This window comes from Heloderma suspectum, chromosome 14 (genome assembly GCF_057233095.1).
Source record: "Heloderma suspectum isolate Gila_16-S chromosome 14, 16-S_ref, whole genome shotgun sequence".
Classification (NCBI taxonomy): domain Eukaryota; kingdom Metazoa; phylum Chordata; class Lepidosauria; order Squamata; family Helodermatidae; genus Heloderma; species Heloderma suspectum.
Window position 1 is genome coordinate 24,573,285 of NC_139471.1, and position 17,069 is coordinate 24,590,353.

At 48.1% G+C, this 17,069-nt stretch overlaps 1 protein-coding gene across 4 annotated transcripts in view; it reads right to left on the reverse strand.

The window, feature by feature from the left end:
* RABL6 (RAB, member RAS oncogene family like 6) overlaps positions 1 to 17,069 on the reverse strand; it is a 42,232-nt gene that overhangs the window by 17,958 nt on the left and 7,205 nt on the right. For 2 of the 4 annotated variants that reach the window (XM_084821113.1, XM_084821114.1), the window contains exons 2-7: positions 11,891 to 12,025; positions 11,226 to 11,273; positions 8,568 to 8,620; positions 6,504 to 6,595; positions 4,978 to 5,118; positions 2,144 to 2,249 (exon numbers count right to left, since the gene is read on the reverse strand). In XM_084821113.1, the coding sequence (XP_084677239.1) occupies positions 2,144 to 2,249; positions 4,978 to 5,118; positions 6,504 to 6,595; positions 8,568 to 8,620; positions 11,226 to 11,273; positions 11,891 to 12,025 (575 nt within the window). Of the gene's footprint in view, positions 1 to 2,143; positions 2,250 to 4,977; positions 5,119 to 6,503; positions 6,596 to 8,567; positions 8,621 to 11,025; positions 11,175 to 11,225; positions 11,274 to 11,890; positions 12,026 to 17,069 lie in introns of those variants that run through there. The other 2 variants (XM_084821115.1, XM_084821117.1) reach the window with 2 other exon arrangements.

The following is a 17,069-nucleotide window of genomic DNA, read 5'->3' on the forward strand; positions in this document are numbered from 1 at the left end:
AACCATTGCCTGATCTGAGATGACAGCTTCCTGTGTTCCAAGCTATGCTGGACGCACCTTTTTCTAGAGCAGATCGGTCACCTGGTCTTAACCAAATTCCCGCCCTGCCAAACCAAAACTCTGGGGTGGAGTGGGGAGACTGCCTGGTACTGAAGGTGGCCAGTGACGGTCAGGCCTTGGAGCAAGCTTCCAGGAAGTGGAACTGGAACCAGAGAGGAGTCCTGGTTCATCTGACTGGCATCGCCCAGCCTCAAGAGCTTGGAGGAGGAGATGAGCATCTGCCTTTCCCATCAAAGAAGCTGGAGCGTGAATCGGGAAGCCTCCCCAAAGCCCGTTTTATCCTCAGAAGCACTCTGGGAAAAGCAGAGAGAGACCGACCAAGACCAACTGGCCCAAGGCCACCTTGGGAGCTTCACAGCTAGGTGGAGATTTGAACCCAGGCCTCCATAGTCCATGCATTCCCTCCACTCTCAGATTAGGCTACCCTAATCCTCTTCGCTCTGAGAAAAGGAAAGGCAGTTCCATGTTCACAGAGCATTTTATTATTTATTTATTTCATTTCTATACCACCCAATAGCTGAAGCCGAAGTTTTCTCTCCCCCTGACCGTCACATGCCAGGGATGACCAAGAGCAGCTGGATGCTGCTCTCGTGACTGGCTGGAAGAGCAGCCCGAGGCATCAGCTGGCTCAGCCAGAGACCCCGCTGTCCTGGCCCAAGACAGCAGCTTTCACCTTCCGTTGCTGCCCCACAGGCCACGAAGAGAGAGGATCATGAAGAACAGACCCTGGCTGTGCAAGCGTTGTGCAGCCTGCAGCAGCAATCAAGGCCTCCTGCATCTAAGAGACCCCGTTTCAACTCACCACGGCTGGTCCTGTACAGCTAAGACAGGCCGGGGCACAAGTTACTAGGAGCCAGGCCACAGTATTTTCACTCTATTAAAGCCGCCGCCACAGCTCTTGTGGACTTTTCCCAATTCCCTCTCATCTCTTTCATGCAAATGAGGCTCCCTCCAAGAAGGGGCTGCCCCTCCAAGAAGGGGCTGCCCCCCCATCTCTGATCAGCCCCTCTGCTCAATACAGAGCAGCCTTTCCCAACCTGATGCCATCCAGATGTGTTGGACTGCAACCCCCATCCCTCCCAACGAGCATGCCCAACAGCTGGGAATGATGGGAGTTGCAGTCCAACATATCTGGAGAGCAGCAGGTGGAGGAAGGTTGGTACAGAGACTGAAAGAAAGCAGTCCATTGTGGGAGACTTCTATGGATGAAGATGGCCGACCGCAAGGAACCAAACCAGAGGAAGAGGCAATTTCCCTGACAGGCCTTCAGACCTGCCATAGGACTGGATGTGGATGTCGTGACAGTGGCCCTGAGCGTGCTGGCCTCTGAGGAAGGGCCTTCCAAACTCAGAGGTGGCTAACAGTTTAGGGACCAAGCTGGCAGCAATCACGCTGCAAAGCAAGGCACCAAGTGGCTACTGGGAGTGAGTTTTACTGAAGCAGAGGCAGCTTTGGCTGGTCACAGGGGAGCGGTGGGGGAGAGAAGAAAATTATACCATTCCCAGCACTTCAGCTTCTGTAACCACCAACTAGAAACCAGCTTTCCCAAGAACCTTAGCATTTTTGAAAAACAAGTTTCGAGTCCTTATAGAGGCAAAAACTTATACTTGAAATCATGTGGGCAATGTCTGCTGAATCCTCAAAAGCCAGAGAAAGGGCAGAATAAGATTCAGTCGCTGGGGACAGGAACTTCACTGTCCCGGCCCATGCATTCCTCATGACTAGCAAAATCATAATAAATTATGGAAAACAGCAAAGATGGCAGAACTGATTAAGAGAAATCATGCAGGTTTGCCTGACTTACACAGACAGCAGAGTTCACAGCGCAGCCCTGGACTCAAGAGTGTTCTGCTCCCACCCACATGACTGGAGTGCAGAAATTGTCGGGGGCAGTTGTCCTGGGAGATGACAACTTTTGCTTTTATTATCATGCACTCAGCAGCTTTAGACAACAGCATTCATGCTCAGAACAGGAACCCCAGAAATATAAACGGCTGCCGACAAGGGCGAGCTGCCATCCCATCCCGTGACTGCAGTGTGTCCTTGCCCCACCCCCGCTGCAAGATGGGCAAGCAATTCTTACCTGCAGCTGCAAGAAGGGGATGTTGAAGAATTTGTGCAGATACTTGAGCCCAAAGCTGTTCTTCATGGAAGACTCGGCATAGCGAAAGTATGAAGAGCCAGGAGGTCTGTTCAGAATCAAAATGGGAGAGAAGAAAACAGCACATAAGAAGCACACAGGAGTAGGGGGCGGGGGTGGGGGCGGAGAGGCACTCACTGAGTAAGCTCATGGCTAAAGACAACTCGCCCGGGCCAAGGCTGCAATCGAGGATGACAGTTCAGCCTGCTAAGGGGCTTATTATGCCACTCACAGCTCTTCCAAGGGGAAAATTAATACATCGAACCCTTTGGAGAAGTTGGCATACAGCTGCTTAACAGATTTGCCTGCAAGCTGCTAAGAGGAGATGACAGCGGGCTGGCCATCCAGAATGGTACAATACGGAACAGAGCAAGACATGAATGCATCTTTATGGGGGCGATGGCCCAAACACCTGTGCCCTCTGCTTTCAGAATGGCTTCTCCACCCCAGTAAAACGACTCACTCTGATTCACTTACAGCAGCCTCCCCGAACCTCCAAATGTGCTGGACCACAACTCCCAGCAGTCCCCAGCAAGCGCAGCTGTGGTCCAACACATCTGAAGGGCACCAGGTTGGGGGAGGCTGACATATAGAATTCACAGCCACAAGCTGTGTTCAAAGCCATCTAAGCCAGGCAAGAAGGGTTAGAGAAAATTGTGGCTCAATGGAACGTTCACGTTCAGAGGGAGCAGGCCACTGAACTGTGGGAGATTTCCTCCACGCCCTGCTTTGTGGAGCATTCATTCACTTATGCCCCAGGCTGGGCAGAAGCCTAGGTCCATGGCTCAGCATGGGGGTGCGGGGGGGGGGGGGGAGAGAGAGAGATACAGGCATGGCATGAAAAGGAACATGCCTCTGCTTCCCCTGCAATTGTTGCCCCTCCCCATTTGTTGCCCCTCCCAGGAAAGCAACAGAATGAAATGTAATAGGGATAAATGCCACGTTCTGCACCTAGGAAAAAGAAACCAAATGCACAGTTACACGATGGGGGATACGTGGCTCAACAATACTACAAGCGAGAAGGATCTTGGAATTGTTGTCAATCACAAGCTGAATATGAGCCAACAATGGGATGTGGCTGCAAAAAAGGCAAATGCTCTTTTGGGCTGCATTAATAGAAGCATAGCTTCCAAATCCCAGGAAGTACTAGTTCCCCTCTACTCAGCACTGGTTAGGCCTCATCTGGAGTACTGTGTCCAGTTCTGAGCACCACACTTTAAGAAGGAAGCAGACAAACTGGAGAGGGTTCAGAGGAGGGCAAGGACTGGAAACAAAGCCCTATGAAGACAGACTGAAAGAACTGGGCATGCTTAGCCTTGAGAAGAGAAGCCTGAGGGGAGATGATAGTGCTCTTTAAGTACTTGAAAGGTTGTCACAGAGAGGAAGGCCAGGATCTCTTCTCCATCCTCCCAGAGTGCAGGACACGGAATAATGGGCTCAAGTGACAGGAAGCCAGATTCTGGCTGAACATCAGGCAAAACTTCCTGACCGTTAGAGCAATACAACAATGGAACCAATTACCTAGGGAGGTGGTGGGCTCTCCCACACTGGAGGCATTCAAGATGAGGCTGGACTGCCACCTGTCAGGGATGCTCTGACTTGGATTCCTGCATTGAGCAGGGGGTTGGACTCGATGGCCTTGCAGGCCCCTTCCAACCTCACTATTCTATGATTCTATGATTTATTCCTATCCATGCATCCCTTGCCACGGTGCTCTAGAAGGATACTGTGAATGCAGAAACCAAGTTAATTGCAGAGAAAGGAGGATACAAGGAGTATTCGTTGAGCATCCAGAAAAAACAGACAAGTGGATCCGCGCAAAGGATGCCAGTGAGAGAAACTGGAGGATGGCATGTCATTGCTGCTGAACCTTTAAAGAAAGGAGGACCCAATCAGAAGGCCATTGCCTCTGTTTAACAAGACCAGGGGTGGGGGGAATGCAGCTTTTAGCTGTGACACCCAAGTGGAGCCTCCAGGTTCAGGGGAAGCATATCTCTCAACAATAGATATATTAGTGACAAGTAGCAGTGGAAGACAGTCACCTAAATGGCCAATGTGAGAAGCAGGATGGTGGCCTGGATCAGGGGCGGGGAACAGGTGGCCCAGAAGCCGCATTGCCCCCCCTCCCTGGAGACTTTCACTGCACGTTCTGGGTCCCCTGTCCCTATGACACAGACCCCACTAAATCCAAGCTGAAGGATTCCCAGCAATTTTGCTGGGAAACAAGGCGCATAGGGAGTTCCTCTGCAGGATTGCACTCCCCCAACTGTTTGGCAGGCTGAGGGGGGAGCGTGATTCTGCTGGGAATGGAGCCATGCGGCCACTTCTGGGACAACTGAGGAACCTGGAGGGTTCGGGGGATCCAATGCAGGCCCCCACCCCCCAGCGCTCCAAAGCTGGCCACCCCAAGGCTGGATGAATCGCACTCTGATCCAGCAAGGATACTCTTACGTTTACTGAGGCAACGGAGCCTGTTGCCAGTCTGTGGTGTTGCTCATGCAAACGGGCACCCCGATAGCCCTCACTGGAAGTATCCACGCCCAAGCAGCCTCGCTGAAAGGGGTCCTACCATATCCAGATGGCTGGGAAGGGCAGCAATTCAATGACATGCACAAGTCAGAAAGGCTGTGAGCAAAAGGATGGAGGCAGCTGACTGATCATGTGTCTACTGTGTTTCTGTGCTGCCTTCCTGAGCCAACCAAGGCTGTTTAGGATGTTTGACAGCCAGGACAGCTACACACCTGCTGCTGCCTCTATGGTAATGCCAGTGTGCTCACCGGTTCAGGTTATCAATGAACTCTCGCACATCGTCCGGCAGGATCACCCGGTGTTCACCCATGTCCCGGTAGTTCCCGAGCACGCACACTGGAACATGGGTCGGTACTTTGGGAAGTTCTCTCAGGATGTAGTTGAAGGTCCTTGATGGAACAGAAAGCACCAGGGACGTTTTAACCATGGTTATCGTCACCTGTGGTTTTGAACAGCACTCCCTAACGTGGTGCCCTCCAGGTGCGCTAGATTGCAACCCCCATCATTCCCAGCCACCGAGGCCAATGGCTTGACCCTAGACAAGGTGGCTTCCTATGCTCCTAAGGAAAAGCCAAGGGAACCCCCACCCTTACCAAGGACAGTCTGCTGAGCTGAGACTTTAGTGACCTTCAGAAGATACTGCAAGATGTTCCAACCCACTCAGGGAGGCCTGGATATTTCAGGGGGCAGCAGCACTGGGGCCACAGTGCACAAACAGTGGTGTCAAGCCGTCAGCTCTACATTTCCCCTTCCACTCAGGACTTTTCTGGGGTGCTTCAGAGGTGTTACAGACTTTCGTTGTTTTTTATTTAATTGCCCAATTAAAGAAATCTTAGTCTATCACACAAGTGTTTTCCTGAGTCGTTGGTTATATGTGTATACACTTCTAAATGAATAAAGCAGGTTTTTTTAAGCAGTTTTTAAAAGGATGCATGTACGTGTTACACCAAGCACAGTCTTAAGAGAGGTCTTCCCATCCCCCCCCCCCCAAAAAAAAAAAAAAAAAATATGCTGGAGGAAACTCATCTTCAGATGGTGTACTTTGGGGACGTTACTTGTATCAAAAACAGCACAATTTTTAAAAAAAACCTGCTGCCCCATTAATTAGGGACATGTGTTTAATAGACTGAAAAGTGTTATCTACCAATATAACCAATTAGTCAACTAAACATTTCAGCCACAGTTTTGTTGTTTTCAGTTTTGGATGCTGCTCTGGGCAGCATTAAAAAGATATGAAAAGGGAGGAGGAGGAGGGAAGGCACCAATGCTGGGCGGGCGGGTGGGCAAGTGTTGAATACTGCTTCCTCAGGAGAAGCGCTGTGGAAGCTCTGCTGCATGACCTGGTCAAGGACACAGTGCTGTGTACTGAAGTGCCACAAGGGAGACATTTTTGAAGTGCATTGGGCCATTAATTCTTTACTCCAGTGCACTTTTGAGACTTCAAACCTCCTTTTTCTCACTCATTAAAACACATACTAAAGAAATGCATAAACTTTGGGATTCAGCCCCCAACTTGATGTTCTCTCAGCTCTTCTGAAGGAGACGCAATTCTCAAGTGCACATCCATGAGTCGTACCGAAGAATTGGAGGAAGAGCCCTAAGCTCTCTCGGGAAATTGCACAATACACAAGCCTTATACATGTTTCTGCAGAAGACAGAATTTAACTTTTCCTGGTGCAGAGGCCCTTTTTGAAGCACAGGCTGAGTACACCGCTCACTTGTTTTTGAATCAACACACATAAGAGGGTGAGACTGAGACTCAAACTTCTCCTACCACTGCTTGGTGATATCAAACATCATCACTACGCCGTTGCAATTTTTATACACATCCAGGAACTCTGCATCCAAAGCCATCTCCGACTCTGCCTGGGAAGGGGAAAAGAACAGAATCTAAAACTGGGCTCAGAACTGTAGAAGTAGCTTCTCCGTTTGAGAGCACACCTCACAAACGGCTGAGCCACTGTTTCTGCAATAACTGTAAAAGCCGCACCTGATTCATTTACTGAGTCTGTTGCCATGTTTACAGGCTGCAGTATTCAGTTTCTTTTACTACAATGTTTTTGTTGCTGTTTTTAAAAAAATGCAGGGTTTTGTATATTCTGCAGAAAGCAGGCTTTGGATGTCCCCTTCTCAAAAGTGGGAGAAAAAGCATCCAAAGCAAGCTGGACATTTTCTTCCACAGCAAAACCATCAGACTCAAGTCTGAGACACAGAACAAGGAGACAGGCAGGTTTGGGAACTCTGCAAGTTCCACCTGCCAAGCTCATGCTTTGACCTCTTAGACACAAAGACCCTTTCTTGCCTTCAGCTGCAACCCTAAGTAGGAGTCCTGCTATGCTGAGGATCTGCAAGTCTTATCACAGCTATCAAATCATGAGAGCAAGTGAGGCATTTTAGCCACCTCTCATGGAGTGGAACAAACAAGAACTTTATGGCAGTTAGGTCAATGCTTGGGTGACATGTTCTTTCCTAGGACACTTTGCTCTCCAACCAAAACTCCACACACCTGTCTCTCACTTAGGCTGCTTGACACAACTGGTATCAGGGTTGCCTCTGAGCATATAGAGTGTCAGAGTAGCTCAGATTCTGAGGAAGAGCTGCAACATGTGGAGGAGGAACTTTCCCAGGCTTCGGAGGCACAGCTGCACAGAGAGCCCCCCCACACACACATCCCTGGGAGTGACAGAGAACAGGGGCAGGCAAGGGAAGAACAACCTGAACTCGTAGACGCAAGGCACAGGCACAAGCAGGGAGTCGCAGGGGCAGAACTTCGGCGCTCTGCCCGATGGGCTTGGCGTCAACAGCTGCGCCTGGACGTGTCACGGGAGAGGGGGAGATCTTCCCCTCCCACCCCTTAAGTTAAGAGAGCTTGCCACCTTTTTCCCAAACTGAGATTGATTCTCAGTATTCCTCAGTAGGAGATTCGTAGTTTCCCTTTGAACTCCCTGAAGGCTGTTTCTTTTGTAGACTGTAAGTCTCTAGCAATTTGCATCTGTATGCCTCATTAGGGCAAATGGAAATTAAAGCCTTGGAAATGCAGCCTCTGGTCTGAGTGTTGATTTGGCTCTTGGAGTTCTCAGCTGGGCAAAAAGGGAATCCTGACAGCTGGTAGTATCAAGAGCTAAAGGTGTTCTGGCTATAGTTTTATGGCAAAAATTCATACCCCACCTTATCCTTGTGTTCAGATACTGAGGGTGGCAGAGGCTCTGCTAAGGAGCAGAAGGGACAAAAGGGATTTTTAATCCTTCAGTTTTAAAACTGCATTATTGGATGTTTAGATCTTTGCACTGCTGCCAGCTTTTACCCAGGTTTTTATTTTGGCTTTATTCTGTTTTAAACTTAAAGTTTTTATATTGTGTTTTACTATGTTACTGTATTTTACAGTTTTAAGTCTTGTTTTGTGAGCCACCCAGGCTATCGAGTGGTATAGAAATGTAATAAATAAAATAAGTAGCTAAACCAAAGCCATCCTGTGATCTTTTCACTTTACCCATTACTTTTCCTTGTGCTGTGAAGCTGCAGGGCAGCACTGCAATGGAGAATGGAAATGCTGCCCTGTAGTAAAGCTCATTTATCAGGTCTGCATTGGCTGGCAAGGATTTGGCTTGCCTGCATCCACAAATCATTGGGGAGAGAGCTTCAGCATGCTCCCAGTTTGCACACCCTTCCCTCTCCTTTCTGCTGGTCGCTTGCCTGCCTCCTCCCTCTCCTCACCCAAATCCTGCAGTCAGCCCTTGTCATCCCAGTGGGAGCCAAGCTTTACTGGGGCAGAGATGGCCCCACTGTGACCTCCACAAAGAGAGCTGACCAGGGAACTCTGATGTGAAAGACACCTCACCTCCTGAGGGTCATTCTCCAGTTTCAAGCCATCCCCTCGTTTTTTGCACTTGCCTATTGAAAGAAGAAAAAAAGAGAGCTCTAGAAGATGTCAGATTAATGATTAGGTAGAATCATTAGAGGGTCCACAACATGCAATTCTCTTTTCACAACTTTATGCATCACACTTTTCCCCTTGCAACACAAGCTCAAACAGGGAGAAGTGCAGGCATGTTGACAGAAGGAACAAGAAACTCAACAGGATGACCTTTCACTACAGCTGGAGGCATGGCAGCTCCTCTAAGCAAACCACAGGCAGCTACGTAGGGGAGCACTTGAGAGCTGGTGGTGGTGGTAGCAACAGGTGTAAGGAACTCAAAACTTGCTGACCCAAGCAGCAAGGAAGAAGCTACAGGACGGTGTTAAGCCAGGTTGCGATAGGATTGCCTCTGCCTGCTGCAAATGGGAGCAACATTTCAAGCATCAAAACTCAGGACACGAATCGGAGAATTAGCTTCGGCATTTGAAAGCCAGCCTGTCTCAGGCAGAATGGAGATAAAATTGCAACAGAAGCCATGTGCACCTGCCATCCCCAAAATTCTGCCCAAAGTCCTGCCCCAAAGCCACCCAAGAGGCACAGTCAGAATGTGCTATCCAAGTTAGGGATGTCTGCAGGTGATCTTCCAAGAACAACTTGGCCAATGGCATCTAAGAGAGTTCCTGCTCAAACAAGGGATTTGAACCCTGGTCCTCCAAAAGCCAAGGGCTACTTCACATGTGGTGTTTTTTTTAGCAAACTACTCATATCCTGCATGCTGAAGGTATAACATCAATATTTGAACAAACATGATGAGCTACACTACAGAGAATTCCAGACTGGGCCAGCTTCCCTGGGGCCTACACACTCATGTGAGGAAACACGTGTTTTCCTGTAGTCACACATAACACAGCTCCAAGAGAAGCTCTTTGTTGCACCTTACTGGCTCATGGTGGACATGGGGAATAGGAGGGGAGGATATCTGGACTGTAGGAACAGCAGGACAGCCAAGGAACTGTGCCAAGCAGGACCCATAGCTCAGTGGCAGAGCAAATGCATTATGGACACAAAGTCCCAGGTTCCCTCTCCAGCATTGCCAGTGGCACAAAGCCAATGGACCAATGGTCTTACACTAAGAGACAGCTTAATACACTCACAGAGGTGCAGAGCACATCCAGCTGACTGCTGGCAGTCCTGAACAGACCCGATCAGGCTTTGGGGGTTTCACCCAGCTTTGTCCACACTACACCAAGTCTTTTATTCCTGGCCTCAAGAGCTAGAAACCTATGAAGTCCAAAATGCTCACACGCCAAATTCCATGCTTGATGTGCACCACACACACCCACACCCAAGTGAGTAAGATGTCCTGTGTGAAGCAATGGGAGCTATTCTCCAAGAACTGCTGCCATGCAACCCCCATTCAATTGAGCGGAACTTGTGCTGTGGAAGCCCCTTGAAATAAATGGACTTTATAAGGCAGCAGGAGGTTGCAATGCCATAAGATGCTGGCTAAAGAGCATGTGTTTGTACAGCCGGAATGCTGCAAACCAGATTTGGGGATTCCCAGGTCAGATTCATTATTTTCTAGGGCAGAGGGAGGTAACCAAATCTTCCAAAATGAACACAACCTTGCCACACATGCTTCCCCCCGCAAGCAGTTTCAGTTGAGCCTTTCAGGGCACAGCAGGACATGTGAAACTACAAAAACGCACACATGGGGGGAAAAGGAAAGGATGAAGCAAGGATCCCGGCCTTATCAGCACTTAACTACTAAGGTTCAAGAGGCTTTGCTAAGGAGGGACCAAGATCTAAGCTAAAGTTGCTCTCACCCAAGGAGTCACGCAGGTGGTTTTTTTGGCCTGAACACAATGGGGTTTGGCAGAAAGAAAGAGACAAAAACAACAGCAATCATGAAATGGAACAGAATTTAAACAATGGGAACAGCAAGTTGAAAAATCATGAGCCTTAATCTTTTTTTCAGGAATCAAACAAATATGCAACCAACTGACATCACAAGTGTCTTACCCTCTGGATTCTGTTAAGTCATTATTTCCTAAACTTCTGATTGAGGTACTTTTTTCCCTTAATTAAAACCAGAACCACACTTCACTCTTCTACCTAAAAAGGCTTTGACTGAGGGTATGGAAGAGCAGGAATTATCCATCCTACAAGGAGCCCACATCATGGGGTTTCTACATCACTGTTTTAAAATTGCCTCCTGACTGGAAGGAGGCAAGGCCAAAGCAGCAACTCATACAGAGATGCAACTGGTAGCCTCTTCCCAGAACAGGCAATTCTCCTGTGACCCTGTATTGGGTGCAATTTGGATACAGAGGCACAATGGAATTACCAGTCCCCGGTGGAGGCCAATTGGAAAGAGGCAAGGCTAGAGCACTGACTCAGTTCAGAGAAGCAGCAGGCACTCTTTCCTGCGGATACATACCTTGGGCTTGTAGTATCTTTTATTTCTTTCTCATGACATTAAGCTTGAGAATACGTTAAGCCATTTTTATCCACTTTTCAGCAACAGAAGAAGATGACGGGCACATACTGAGTAGCAGATACCAATTTCTACATGTTGTCATGTCTACTCTAAAGAAAGAGAAAGGACTACTGTACTACTAAAAGAGAAGAGAGCCTTACCTTTGTCAACTACATCCCAGACTTCAACTTTCACAATATCATCAGTGGCTAGAAGTGGGGAACAAACACACATTGTGTTAAGGAAAGGAAGCCTGCCCAGAGGTGGTTAGGCCAAATCCGAGCCATGTTTGACCCACACAGCATAGCTCTGGTAGACGAATCTGCAGAAGGGTTTGGTATCTGGAAGACATGCATGCCTGAGCAGTGCATCTTTAGCAATGAGGGGAGCTTTGCTTCAGGAGCACATGCAGTAGAGCACTTAGTCTGGCAGCACCCACCCTCTGGAACACTTTACCAAATGACATTACACAGGCCCCCACAGTCCTGACATTCAGATGTCTTCTTAACACTCCTCTCTTTACATGTTTGCACTGAAGTGCGACCGAGCCAGCTATGGTTTGTAGCACACAGTAGAATGCGCAGTTTTATTGCTGATTAATTTATACTATCTTGTGTTTATTGTTATATTTACTGTTGTTTTTATGCCATTATATTTTAAGTTCACACTTTGAAACTTTTGTAGAAAGTGGTATATAAATTTGAATAATAAAATACAAATAAAAAACACATAAACTCACAACAGCAAGAGAAAGAGAGGTTTGCAGAAGACAGCCAGGTCCCTCCCCTCCACCTCCAAGTCTCCTCCAACTTCCAACCAAACTCACTTTTATAATTCCAGTGGATGCTGGTGACTTGGATCTCCTGAGTCGGAATATATTCCTCAACAAACTTCTTTCCCTGGAGCCGATGCCACAAAGTGGTCTTGCCTGTGTTTCTGTCCCCTCGGATGACGATTTTCACTGGGGAAGGAGAAAAAGCAGAAGCATGGGGAGATGAGGGAGAGAAAAGCAGTTTGCAAGTGGAGAATCGGCCTTTGCAAGTTCTCATCTCTTACAGCACCATATTAAAAGAAAGCAAGAGAGACATTATGCACTCTCTGCCTGGGTAGAGAGTAGGCTCTGCCTGCCTACTCACACCAATCCAGTAGGAAAAAAAGACAAAAAGCAAGATGAAGATGTATACTGCTAGCATTGCAGGAAAAGCCAGTTTTAGTTCATCTCTGACTAGGTAAGTATGAAGTAATTACTTTTAAATGGCACTTTATGCTTCATGCTTCTCCTGAAGTAGCGACATAGAATCATATACTAGTAGGGTTGGAAGGGGCTTACAAGGCCATCAAATCCAACCCCCTGCACAATGCAGGAATCCAAGTCAGAGCATCCCTGACAGATGGCTGTCCAGCCTCGTCTTGAACACCTCCAGTGTGGGAGAGCCCACTACCTCCCATATGTGCCACCAAATCATCAGAGAAGGCAGAGTTGTATTTGGCTGGGATAGCTAATACCTTGGAAGGCAGAAACAAAATTCAAAGTGATCTTGAAAGACTGGTGTGCTGGGCAGAAAACAACAGAATGAAATGTAATAGGGATAAATGCCACGTTCTGCACCGAGGAAAAAGAAACCAAAGGCACAGTTACACGATGGGGGATACGTGGCTCAACAACGCTACAAGCGAGAAGGATCTTGGCATTGTTGTCGATCACAAGCTGAATATGAGCCAACAATGGGATGTGGCTGCAAAAAAGGCCAATGCTCTTTTGGGCTGCATTAATAGAAGTATACCTTCCAAATCCAGGGAAGTACTAGTTCCCCTCTGCTCAGCACTGGTTAGGCCTCATCTGGAGTACTATGTCCAGTTCTGGGCACCGCACTTTAAGAAGGATGCAAAGCTGGAAAGGGTTCAGAGGAGAGCAACGAAGATGATCAGGGGACTGGAAATAAAGCCTTATCAGGAGAGATTGATAATCTCTTGTTTAGCCTTGAGAAGACTAAGGGGAGATATGATAGCGCTCTTCAAGTATTTGAAAGGTTGTCACAGAGAGGAAGGCCAGCATCTCTTCTCCATCATCCCAGAATGCAGGACACGGAATCATGGGCTCAAGTGACAGGAAGCCAGATTCCGGCTGAACATCAGGAGAAACGTCCTGACTGTTAGAGCAATACGACAATGGAACCCATTCCCTAGGGAGGTGGTGGGCTCTCCCACACTGGAGGCATTCAAGATGAGGCTGGACAGCCATCTGTCGGGGATGTTCTGACTTGGATTCCTGCATTGAGCAGGGGGTTGGACTCAATGGTCTTGTAGGCCCCTTCCAACCCTACTATTCTATGATTCTATGCACCACACCAAGCGAATGGACACAAACGCCTTCATGCTGCCAACAACCAAATTATTGGGGAAATTTCTCTAGATCACCCTCGCACAACCTGGTGCCCTCCAGATGTTTGGATGCTAAATCCTATCAACCCCAGCCAACAAGGCCCGCGGTCAGGAATGCTGGGAGTTGTAGTCCTATACATCTGGAGAGCACCAGGATGGGGAAGGCTTCTCTAGATCTTCAGCTTCTGGAAAGCTATTTTTGTTATGGGAGGAGTAGGGAACAGATCTCACCACCACTCAAAGAATACACAACTAGGCTGAACTGGCCTGCTACATACTCCATACAAAATGTTCAATCCCTGAGAAAGAAATTATCAAGATCCACAGCCAATTTAATTGAGTGGCCCCAAATTGAAAGAGAAAAACCACCTGTGCAGCCCTTCCTACTCTTTGTAAACCTCTAAGGCTTAGACTCTAAATCTTAGAGGTTTATAAACAGCATGGAGAGATGGCACTTAAAGTCTACCTGCAGGGATGCATCGCTGCTCTTGTACATCCAATTTAAATTACATATCTGTATCTCAGCTGACATAAAAATGAACTGCCACGTGCTACAGCCCACAAGAATTCTACTAGCCAGCCTGCCACACATGGCACAGTGGGGGAAACACGTGTTCTGATTTGCAACTTTTCCAGGCAATTCTTATTTGCCACAAGCACCTGAGGAAGAGGCTCTCTTCAAGCCAGCACTATTACTGAAAGCAACCCAAGGTAGCCACTCTAAGCATCCCCTTGCATATCCCTCCACGAGTCAGAATGTCTGGCATTACCTGATGGGCAGTACTCCACCTCCAGATGCAAAGAATTCTGAAGCTGGGGCAAAGCCAAGGACCTCTCTCTAGCCTAGGCATTTCCACCCATCACACCCAGCCCACCTAGGACACCATCAAAACCACAGATATTGCCACAGCTAATGCTAGGTGTCTGCAATGTCCTATTTATTTAGATACCATCTTTCAGCAAGAAGTTCTCAAGGCGCTCTGCACAGTATGCCTAGGGCTGCAACATTACTGGTTATACAAGCCTTCCCCAACCTGGTATCGTCCAAATGTCTTGCATGACAACCCCCAGCATTCCCCAGCAAGCTTGTACCAGGCTGGGGAAGGCTAAGTTAGTTTACTCAATTAAAAAATCCCTTTCGATAAACTAAAAAAAGTGCTCCAATTAATCAAGCGGCCAACTAAACACGCACACGCATCTAATACAAGTACTTGCAGAAACCACAGATGCCAAAAACCACCTTAAAAGAGGTACCCCATCCCTTCCCTCACAGAGAGAATGTCTCTTCAAAAATGCTGCCTGCTCCACAACCCATTTATTTATTTATAGTATTTTTATCCCACTCCTCAGCCAAAAAAGGCTCCCGGAGCAGTTTATAATCAATGAACAACGAAGACAGTCCCTGCCCTCAGGCTTACAACTTTAAAAAGACATGACGCATAAGGAAAAGGCGATGGGGAGGGAAGAAGGGAAAAAATTATGTAGACTGTCAGCAGGGCTGGTGGGATGGCCCTGCTCCCCCCTCTCATCCCCCAAAGGAGGGGCAGTCCAACTGGAGCAGGCCCCGATGTTCCCTTTCCCTGCTCCTCTCTCCCTCATTCCTTCTTCTTCCCCACAGGGCCATGGATGTCAGTTAGCCCTGCTTGGGGTGGGGGTGGGGGGAGTCCAACTGGAGCAGGCCCCGATGTTCACTTTGCCTGCTCCTGTCTCCCTCGCTCCTTCTTCTTCCCCACAGGGCCATGGATGTCTTGCACGCCTCATCTAAAAAATGCTTCTTTGCTTCAGAATGATGTGCATTCATTTGCACATTTACACAAATCTAAATAAAGTGAAATTCATATGATTAACTAAATGAAGTTTCTTTGATTGTGTAGGACTTGGTAGAACTGGACATCCTAACACATCTTGACTAAAGTTTTCACTATAGTTTGCCTTCTGCCCTCTTGTTTGAACAGGAGATTCCTCAGATCCTGAAGGCCACAGCAGGCAAACAGTCACAGCAGCTCTGCATCTTGGAACCCTCCCAGGCCATGGCTGGGCAAGGCAGGGTGGGGGTCAGTTAAGCTCATGGGTGTGTTTGTGCCAGGCTATTCCAACCAGGAAGGAGACTTGAGGAAGGAGCCTGGGCTAGATTCAATTGGACAGCCTCTGACATGAAGCACCAAGAGGAACAAGCAGACATCCCAGCAGAAAGAGACTGGACAGGGTCCATGTTGCCCTACCCTTTACTAAGATTTACAGGGAAATGCCTTCACAGTAGATTAAAGTGCAGCATACACCAACTGACAAAAGGTAGAGATAAGCTGGTAAAAGAATTACTTCCCCAGAGTGAGGAAAAAGTGACTCATGCAGAAGGCAAATGTCCAAAGTTACTTTGGTGCAAATCTGCCCAACGGTGCTACAGTTGTCTGTGTCGCGGAATCCTAAAAACAACAGGATGAGGCAGGAATGTGGAAACTGAAGATTGCACCACTCAGAGGGCTGTGCAGAAACCCAGCTCTACTTTAGCACATGAGCAAAGGCACACAGGCATTTTTTAGACTGCACCAAAAGCTGCTCATTTGAGCTACGGTTGATTTTGCCAATTCTGCTTTGCTGGCTCTGCACAAGCAGAAGTCGTACAGAATTGTGGCCCACTCATCTCTCGCTCAACCAGATCATATCATAAAGCCCTTGCTGCCACAGAAGCTTCACTATGCATGGCTGAAGACAGGAAAAACATGCAATGCTGAGCTTCAGATATATTTCTCGCTAACACTTGTTCAAAGTTGTTCCCATACCATATCTCAGTCCCCCTTACAAGGAGCTTGTCAGCCAGACCAGATGGAAACCAGCCAGGAGAGGAGAGCAAGGCAGCTTATGCAATTTGTGAGTAGTTGTGGCAGAATTTATCTAAGCAACACAAGAGTTAGCAGAAGGGCAATTTGCTACTAACCTAGCAAAGGAGAAACTGACTGCCCCTCTACCACCTTTCTGCTATTTTGCCCCTGCAGCAACACTTTCCCCCAGTTCAAAAGAACACTGATAGCCCCTTCTGTTCACTTATGGCCTAGAGATGATGCAACAGACACACACCAGTACCACAATACTGCTTCCAATTCAAAGAGTGATGCAGAGTTATATCAGCTACATTTCCTGGGCCTTTTAGAGCGAGAAGAACTCCACAGTGCTTGATCCAGTGGGGGAGGAACATCGCAGTGATGGGGATGAGAGGAACTGGCCAACACACAGCTGAACACACCGTGTAATTCAGATGCCAAGCATCACTTGCACCCCCACAAGTGGAGAGTTCAGAGAAGGGCCTCTCAGTCAGACCCGAAGTAGGCTGAAACAGGGGGAAACAACACCTTCTCCATTAGGGACCAAGATGCTGTCCTCAACACCCTCACCCCCAGTGCCAGCCACTGCTAACTGATGCAATCTGCATTCCTCCAAAAGTCATGAAATATTCAAGTGCAACAAGGCAAGTTTCATTCTATGCCTACTGGTTTGAAAGTCAGGCCAGGGTGCACTAATGGAACCCGGACAGGAGTTGAGAGAGCCCCCTAGCTCTGGTGATGGCAGCCAGTTGGGCCTCCACTGAATCTGCAATGCTGCCTTATCCCAAGCCAGACCACTGGTCT